General features: G+C 34.7%; 1 protein-coding gene across 1 annotated transcript; it reads left to right on the top strand.

Annotated features, from left to right (window-relative positions):
• Window positions 1-2,789: 2,789 nt before the first annotated feature.
• LOC131060752 (protein STRICTOSIDINE SYNTHASE-LIKE 10) lies at window positions 2,790-8,594 on the top strand. Its single transcript, XM_057994126.2, has 4 exons — window positions 2,790-3,268; window positions 7,094-7,369; window positions 7,456-7,623; window positions 8,016-8,594. Exons 1-4 carry the CDS (start codon window positions 2,928-2,930, stop codon window positions 8,413-8,415), a joined length of 1,185 nt encoding a protein of 394 aa, XP_057850109.2. The 5' UTR covers window positions 2,790-2,927; the 3' UTR covers window positions 8,416-8,594.
• The last annotated feature ends 1,421 nt before the right edge of the window (window positions 8,595-10,015 follow it).

Genomic DNA, 10,015 nt, shown 5'->3' with positions numbered 1-10,015 from the left:
TAGATTTGCATAAATTAGCCTTAGGACCAAAATCATTGCATACATAGTAGTGACCATTGAAGGAACTGACTCTTCCATAGCTCATAATCTAAATCTTGCACTGACTAGCCTTATGACCTAACTTTTTGCAAGAAAAACATTGGCCAAAAGATGATCTAATGTTTTGATTAATTTTTTTCTACATTCTATGGCTTTATGTCCAAATTGTTTGCATGAAAAACAATAACCATTAAAGGAAAAGTATCTTTGACGATTAGGCTACTTGATCGAGAGTTTTCCTTTTTGATTCTGGACTTGGTTTCCTTTAGTAGGTTGAACAGGTTTTGTCTTCTCAGCTAAGTTGGCTTTGATTTTTTCTTTGGTTTTCCTATGTGAGCATTCACCAACTTCAAATCCTAATCCACTCTCGTCTTTCATATTCTTCTGTATAGCTAACATCTCATCAAGCTTTGTTGTACTCATTCTAAATTTGTCTTCTGGATTCTTTGTTTTCTCCAAATCTGATCTCAGGGATACTACTTCTTGTTCTAGTTTCTTGCATTCCTCTGTTTTTCCTTCAATTATTCCACTTAGACAACCCTAGGTCTTTTTCTCTTCTTCAATTTGGGTCTTCAGATTCACAATCATATCACTTGCTTGTTTTAATTCTTCACTGACTACCTTGTGTATTTCTTTAAATTTATTGATCTGTTCCCTCAGCTTCCCGATGCATTCATTTGCTTCTTTTAAGTTTTCTTTCAAATCCCTGTTCTCATTTTCTGTATTTTCAAGATCTTCAAGAGCTGCCTTAAGTTCTCCTTTTTTGTTAAGTTGACATTCTCCTAGGAATTCTTTCTGAGCAGACTTAGGTGCCATATGTTCAACCTCCAATATCTCCTTCAAGTTGTTAGGCTCATTCAAATGACAAGACTTTGATACCAATTGTTGAACATCTAGGATATTAAGAGAGGGGGGAGGGGGAAAATCAGTATCCCCTTAAATGAATTAAAACCTTTAAATAACCATCCACATATCATATTTAATTGTAGTAAAATAAAAGAAACTATGAAACAAGAACATAACACTTGACACTGGAGTATTTTACATGGAAACGCGTAAGGGAAAAACCATGGAGAGGGTTAACTCTCAATATCTTATAATTGATTACAAAATATTACAATAGTGCTCACTGTCCAAAAATACATACAAAAATGAACTGTTATAGTTGCATCTCAGACATGTATAAAGTATGGTTCCAATTAGGCTCAATAGATAGATTTTGCACACTTCATTAGCTCTTTTGTCGCATATCACTACTATTGCTTTTGCTACATCTTGTTCACACAAAACTATATGTGTGTGTGTGTGTGTGTGTCAATCCATATTTGATTCATGTCAGCTGCATATCCTTCATCTCAAAATTTGAGTCGGTCCAAAAACTCACTTTACACACTACACGATTCATCCACATAAATCAACCAAAACATGATGCAAGAGAGTGTCCACTGGAAAATACATGCTATGACCAATCCTTAGTCTTGTCCCAAAACTGCAAACCAAAATGTGATCTTTTGATAAAATGCAAACCCTTTGAGCTGACTATTCTGTTCCAGAGAAACAGGGTAACTGTTGGACATGGCTTCCAAACCTTGCATCTTTCAAACCTTTCCATGCCAACATGAAAAAACTTGAATATAGGTACCTCAAGCATCTTCAAACTTACCAACAAAATTGCAAACCGATACACTCAATTGTGAAGGAGTGCGGACCAAAAATAGGACTTAGTATATGTAGTCTAGCTTGTCGAACAAATCCAAAACTACCCAAGAGCCTTAAGCTCATGTTGCCAACAAACATCAATGACAACATTCCAACACTTTCTTCTTTGTGACAAAGGTTGCAATCAATTTTTTAAATGAAGTTAATTTTAGGATAAATTAATTTTTTCTGACATATTTGATGAGCTCCATGTTAGAGGAATCCAATCTTGGAAGCTCTTTTTAGTGACTTTGGTAAATACCTAATCCAAATATATTTATACAAATGTAATATTGATAAACAATAGTAATTATTAATTTCTGTAAGGATGTTATTATATCCATTCATAGCATCCTTTCAATATAATTTTTCTAAGAGAATTAAAAAAATTGAAATAATAAATACTAATATAACTCATATAATCATAATATTTATAATAAATCTTATTAAATTAATTTTTATCTAACTATTTGAAAAAAAAAATTGATAATTTTCATTAAAAATTATTTATTTTATCAATAATTAAAATAAAATAGACAAATAAATAAAAACTGATTAGTTAAAACTACGAGACTATTTACCCTATATTGTGACAGGAACTAATAATGTGTCTAGATATAGGTATATACGGTCATCAGAAACAATATTCATCAAACTACCCAGTCACAAGTAGGGGAGAGGGACCAATGGTAGTTAGGGCTAACTTTGTCAACATGTAGCTATCACATGGAATATCGTAAGACCTTCGTTTTTTTTTAGGAAACACTTAACTATCTACAACTAAGGTTTGAAGGCATGACTCATCATGCAACTAGGTTTGAAGGCGTGACTCATCATGCAACTCGTCAAAAAATAACACATCTACAACGAAGTGTCAAAAAAATGACTTTTTAAAGATTCTACCAAAACATAATCTAAAAATTTACATGTGAACTATTTATTTACATGTGGACTATTTGACCAACATTTAGTTTTTTTTTTTATTTACATGTGAACTATTTATTTATAATATATAATATAAATTTATGTTAACATTGAATATTATAAACACAATTCAACTACTGGTCTCTTCCCTACATCCAACAATCAACTTATTCACTGGCCGGCTGTTTCTGAACTGACTGGTTGGATAACCTAAGCAAATGCATCATATAATGAGTGAATAATCCATCTTGAAGCCACTTCTAGAAATGGTTACTACCATTGCTCTACTTTCTGCAGTTATTGCATTGTTAGCCCTTTTCTTAGGGACAGACCCATTAGGAATCAGTCTTTTATCACAACATCCAAATATATCGTTTAAACCAATTCAGCTTCATCCCCTTTCATCCCAACCCAGAGTTACAGATGCAAAGAACAGGCTGAAGAATGCAGAAATTGCTGCTGTGGTTGATGGTGCAGTGGGTCCAGAGAGCTTGGCATTTGACAATGATGGAAGAGGTCCTTATACAGGGGTTAGTGATGGCAGGATTCTCAGATGGGATGGCCCAAGCTCCGGTTGGACTCAATTTGCTGTCACCTCACCAAATAGGTAAGCGGATTCTTTAGTTTTGCCTTCAGAAATTTTGACAGACATTCGAAGTTCAAATTTGCGGGCAAAAATATAATGGGCAAATAAGGAAATAGTTTGCTTGGGCTTTGTATGTTTTTTGTTTGCATAATCATATCGCTTTTAAAAACTCAAATTGATGTTATATTAGATCTGTTGGCTTGTGACTGGGCGTGTATGTTTTTGAGATCCTGAGCATAAGTTTTACCAAACTTATTTGGTTCTCACAAATCAGAACTATGGTCTCAGAGAAAGCTCTGGGCATTTTTAATACAGCCCCACTGAGCAAGAGATTACAGTAAATCAACGAAGGATTCAGTGAATTGAACAGTAAAAGCCAAATAAGGGTAAACATTTTGATCATTAGCATCCCAGATATTAAGTTGGTCCATATCTTCCTGAGTAAACGTGAACCTGCCAATTTATGTATGGTGTGGTCACCTTGAAAATATGTCTTACTTTATTAGTATTCCTTTTTTTATAGGGTTTTTTAAAATTTTAGATATCTTTCAAAAGTAGGCATTTGAGTTAAATGAGCTTTGTAGCTATCAATTATGTGATACAGCTCCATGGGACGTTTTTTTAAGATGTCAACATTCTAAAAAAGGAACAAAGATGTATTAGAATTTTAATCAGTTTGTTCTCAGTGGAACAACTTTACTCTTTTTCATTTCCATATTCATTGAAAAAGATCTCTAAGATACTTTCTTATATAATGGTGAAAAAAATATATCTGAAATGGACATATAAGAAAAGAAATAAAAATGGATAATAAGAAAACAGCGATAACACAAAATGTGAATAATATTTTTTTTTTATAATTAAAAATTATTGATAAATTTATTAGACCTAGACGTAGGCACATTATTTATATCTCCCCTTTTTTAAAATTTAATGCACCTTTTGCCCTTGCATCGATATTACAGAGTTATTCTTTTGAAAGACAAAAAGATGGGATTTTGGGCCCACAGAAGCAGAAATGTCTCAAGTTTCGTAAGGATTTGTCAGAGGTTGATTGCAAATTTGTTAGGGGTGCATTACTAAGTTCATTGTCTAATGGAAGAGGCTATTTGTTTTCTAAGGATGCTTTTTAAGATGATCCCGTTTGGCTTGTAGTTAGTCGTTACATGTGTTAATGAGTACCCAACCCAGGATTGGAATTGAATTAAGTTCTTGATGCTATGTCAATACAGTGAAAGATTAGTGTATCTCTATGATTAGTGAAAGATTAGTGTTAGAAATCTACTCTCTCTCTTTTGTGATTTTTCTTATAAAATGTTAACTGTATGCCACTATTTTGTGTACAACTGAACTTGGTTTGACGAGTTCAAGCTTATTCCGAAGCTTGGTCACAGGGGCAAACCCGGGAGTAGTATAAAAACAGGACATAAGGAAAGTGGAAAACAATCCCAATGTGGGTTTTCACTAGGGGGTTCTCATAGACTAAATCGGTACACTGCTTGGCCATGACCTACAAAACAACCTTTACCTTTATTTTCTTTGCTCTGTGCATTTCCTTGTATACTTATATTTTAAGTAAATATAATAAGGAGTAGCAGTTTTGCTACTAGGAAATCTTATACCCCTCAAATTGTAATTTGACTTGCTTGGTGATAGAAACTCCAGGTTCTCCAGAAAGAAAAAAAAATAGTGGAAACCACCAGGGCTGTACATCTATTTACCTACTAAATAGTGCACACTGCAACCTAGAAATACCCATCAATAGGACCTTTCTCCTTGAAAATAGAGCAGCCTTTCAAATTGAAACCATACCATCCGAGGCTTAAAGACTCAGCTGTGAGTCTTGGCAAGTTTCTGCCAGACCTGTTGCGTCTGACAAACTCACCAGACTTACAATTCCTAGGGGTCAATCTCCTGTGCATAGAAACCACATCCTTGTAACCTCAAAGGCCCTAATTTGGACTTGGCGGCAGGAGCTCTGCCCCTCAACCCTGCCTCCCCAAAATCCCTCTGTCTGTAGAAAAGAAAAACACAAAATTATTTTGGATCATGATGGATGGTAAACAATTTTTTTTTTCTCTTGAATTTTTCCCAAGAGAATCGTGAATAATTGCAACTATACTTTTGGTTTGCAGAGACAATCCTGATCTCAAGTGATGCTTCCATGGTTAGCAGCATCACAGGTCTATCTGAGATTTGAGCACAGGACCTGAAATAGAGCTAGTGATATTCGGCTGAGTGATACTGGCTTTTCTCTAGCATAGCTCATGTTGCAATGTAGTTATTTTTGTTTTTGATGCCATTTACATCATAATTTTTTGCTCAAATTTCAGATGGGCCCACAATGCTGCTGTAACCATGAAAACATTACTTGAGATTGGACCCCACTTAAAGCTAGTGATGTTAGGCTGAGTAATATAATTATAGGTTCCTCTCAGTCATAATTCATGTCTCCTTCTTGTGGGTTTTTTTTAGGTCATGGATCTCATAATCTTTGAGTTTTGTACAAATATTTATAAAATTGTAATCTTGTATTCTTTTAACTCAATTCCACTCGAGTTTTGTACAAATATTTATAAAATGGTAATCTTGTATCTTTTTAACTCAATTCCACTGTTTTTCTGATTTGTTGATATATACTTTTGTATGTGATCAAAGTAGCTTGTAATGCATTCAAAACCTTTATATCATTTGAAAATATTTATATTTTACGTTTTTTTCAATTTGCCAAGTTTCTACTAGTCTAGGTGCTGAGTCTGAGTCCAGTAACTATGATTGAAATGGATATATAGCATCCTTAAGTTTCTCTAAATGCCACTCATAGTCTTTGTAGTGTAACCTAAAATTGCATTATGTAATTTATTTACAAACCTGAATATTGATTCACATGTAAAACTGCTTTAGTTTTTCCTTGAGGACACTTTGAAATCTGCTGCCTAAGATCCAAATTCGAAGAGCCAGGCGTTCCTTCAGCATTAAGGTTGGCTCTTTGCAATCTCTTTCATAAGATTGAGGGCAATTCCAGCTTAAAAATACGACCAAACTAATCAAATAGGACTTATGAAGATGATGTTATTGTTTGAGTGGAGGGATTTGCATATATCTTTAATCAAATGTAGACCTTGAACCACCAAAGTTTGGTCACAATGGTTAGAAGCACACTATTTGATTTCTAGTTTACAAAAAGATGGACAGCCTAAAAGTAGCCCGAAGGCATGATGACATTTAAACTGGAGCTACCTGAAACATATCTGTTCATGAAAGGACATGAAAAAGTAGAAAACTGGTTAGTTTTCTCATTATTCAGATATCATCTCACATATAATCTGATAGCTTGAACTGACAATATAGAAAAGTGTCAGTGCTTAAGATCATGGTTCGATCCTCTTGTTTTGAGAAATAAAACCTAATATAACTTTCAGTTTGAAGATGCTGTATTCAAAATCGGGCCAGTCGGCTTATAATGGAGTATTAAAAATTCTTTATTGCAGTCAATGTGTGATGTTTTATCATCATTGTTAAACATGGACTAAAATTAAGTCCTTCAAGTTCCTCTAAGAAAAAATTAACCAAAATGTTTCGATCTTGCATACATTACTCTTGATTAAGTGTATTTTAGGCTGAATAGGCTGTCTCTGGACAGTTGCTTTATAGAATCCAATTACATGTTTGCAAATGAAGGAGATACTGTTTTAAAGATATGCAGGTACCTTAGGTTTTCATTTGTGTTTATCACTTAAATTACCCATTGCATGGGTAAACAATGAACATGTATTACTCTTTTTCAATTATAAGACACGGTTAATATTTTGGGATGATAGCTTTTCGCTTTCTCTGTCTGTCTAGGTCAGGAGTCTGTAATCCAAAGAATCCTCCTGCACCCAACCTAGCTTTTGAGCACATATGTGGCCGCCCTCTGGGAATGAGATTTCAAAGGCAAACTGGTGACCTTTATGTTGCAGATGCTTATTTGGGATTGCTTGTTTTGGGTTCTGAAGGAGGGCTTGCCAAGCCCATCGTTAATGAGGCAGAAGGAAAACCACTTGGATTCACGAATGACCTAGACTTTGATGAAGAAGGAGTGGTCTACTTCACTGATACTAGCACTATTTTTCAAAGAAGGTAACTGAACAAAAAATTGCTCTTACCTTTGTTCTTCTTGTTACTTTGCTGTCTATAAAACTCATATAAGTTTCATTGAGTTGCAGGCAATTCTTGTTTTGCATCCTTAGTGGGGATGATACAGGCAGACTGATAAGATTCGATCCAAAGAGTGCAGAAGTCACTGTGCTCCTTAGGAATCTCAAGTTTGCAAATGGAGTTGCAATGAGCAAAGATTTCTCCTTTATTCTTGTTTCAGAAACCACAAATTGCAGGTATATTTCTCAGCCAATTGTGTGTCTTCTCACTATTCTCCAAGATGTGTTTCATACAACACCCATTGATGTACCCTAAAGTTTGTTTGATACACCTGCTCAGATTTATCTAGGGTTGAGCTTATTTTCTGGTTTTCTTATTTTGGGTTCCCTTGCTTGTTCCTTCCCCAAGGCCCAGTCCCCATGCCATTTTAACATTCAAAATCATTTCCCAGGATTTCGTGGGCAATTCAAGGGATCCTCACATTTCTCTGTTTCTCTAAAAGGGGACTTGGACATATCTGGTTTTGAGTGTGCTAATACACCTCTCTGCATTCATTCATTTTACTACTGGTTCTTGTGATTTTCTGTGTATATGCATAGTTTGAAAGATTTTAACTTTGGGTGACCAGGATTTTGAGGTATTGGTTGAAAGGTCCTAAAGCGGGAAGTTCCGAGGTCTTTGCTTTACTGCCTGGATTTCCAGACAACATACGCCGCAATGCAGATGGGGAATTCTGGGTAGCATTACATTGTCGGAGGAATCTGCCTACGAGCTTGGCATTATCTTATCCATGGCTTCGTTGGGCGCTCTTTAAACTTCCCCTCTCAATTAAACAGCTTTATTTTATCTTCACTGGTGCACATCAACAGGGTATAGCCATTCGTCTTGGTGAGGATGGAAAGATTTTGGAAGTACTGGAAGACCAACTGGGCAGCACAGTCAAGCTCATCAGTGAGGTGGAGGAAAGAAATGGGAAGCTATGGATGGGATCTGTCATTGTCCCTAACGTAGCACTCTACTCTCGATAACAACTTTGTGAAAATTTCCCCCCTTTACTTATCGTCATCGTTTGAGTTTGCAAGAGTATGTTCATCAGATTTTGAATGGTTGCGAATGAACATCAAAAACTTACACAGTTGAATTTCTTCATCCATATCTACTTATTCTAAGTTATTGCAAGGGAAATTATTTTGCCATTGGTATAAAATGCTGCATCTGTTTATATATGTAAAATATAAGCTTAGAAAGGATAGGAAAGAAAATGAGAACAATTACTTTCTTTCATTTTTCAAATTTTTATGAAATGGTACCATATATTATTCAAGAAAAGAAACAAAAAATAAGAAAGAAAATGAGAAGAATTATTTCTCCTCGTTTTTTAATTTTTTGAAATGGTATCATATATTATCCAAAAAAAAAGAAACAATAGTTTGACAGACATGTTTTCTGAGCTGAGGAACCCCTTTCACACGTTTACAAGGTAAGAAAATACATTTCAAAAGTATTTATTACACCAAAGTCACTTAAGATTTTCAAGTAGCCTAAAATGAAACTTTGTTGGGCAGTATAGAACTTTAATATGATTCAATTGAAGTACATTATTAAATTTAGAGTAGGTGATTTTATAAATTAGAGGCTATGTCTATCTACCACAACCACAGTGTATTACATTATGTTATTTATTTGAATACGTTGTGTTATGAGATTCTTTAGGGAAATCCACCCCAATATTTTTGTTTTATCTATGATTTCTTGAATATTTATGGATATTCCATTTCTATTGATCATGTAATATTGAACTTAACTTTCAAAATATATAGGAGCCTAGTGTAATTAATGTCTTTAGTTACAATTGCTTGCAACCACATTGTGCACGAAGGCATTGGTTGTCTTTAGCAATCCTCAAAGGATTGAATTATGATATAAACATTGATTCAATATATTTGGTGGTTCAAAGTGCATGTTTGATGGTCTAAAGCACATGTTTGGTGGTAGCTTTGTAAATACTATGAGATTTGGAAGTAAGGAAACAAGATTTGGAAGCGTGGATAGTTTTTTTCAAAGAGTAGAACCCTCATTTTGGTCTTCTACCACACTAATTTGTTTGCCTATGAGAAATAAGGTTTTTGTAGGAGATGATAGGTGACTCCTCGACACCTCTAGGAACCATGCAAGACCAACATAACTTTCAAAAGAGAGAGAATGACAATAATAGATAGCTTGATTGTTGATGCAAAAATGGATATGAAAATGTACATTAGAGGCCTAACTTATAAAGATAAGGTGAGAAGTAGGATTGGACAAGATGTTGGCATGTTTCTCAATCCTATGTAATGAGACAACTAAAGTGATAAATATTAAATGACCAAGGTAACTAAAAGTAGTTGTCAAAAGATAAGATAAGATCACATGACAACTAATCAATCTTCTAGAAGGACACCTAGGACCTAAGTAAACTTAAGTCACATAAATAAGTCCCCTTACTAGGAAATAGCTAGGTACAACAACTTACTAGGTACACAACCTTATTCACACCAACAACCCCCCTTAAGTGCAACTTAGGGAGTAGATTATTATTATGGGTCCCAACTAGAAAACCATGTTAGGTACCCATGTACAATGAGAAAA

Source organism: Cryptomeria japonica, chromosome 10, assembly GCF_030272615.1.
Source record: "Cryptomeria japonica chromosome 10, Sugi_1.0, whole genome shotgun sequence".
NCBI classification, from domain to species: domain Eukaryota; kingdom Viridiplantae; phylum Streptophyta; class Pinopsida; order Cupressales; family Cupressaceae; genus Cryptomeria; species Cryptomeria japonica.
Note: the sequence above shows the minus strand (reverse complement) of the source record. Positions and strands in the feature narration are given on the sequence as shown.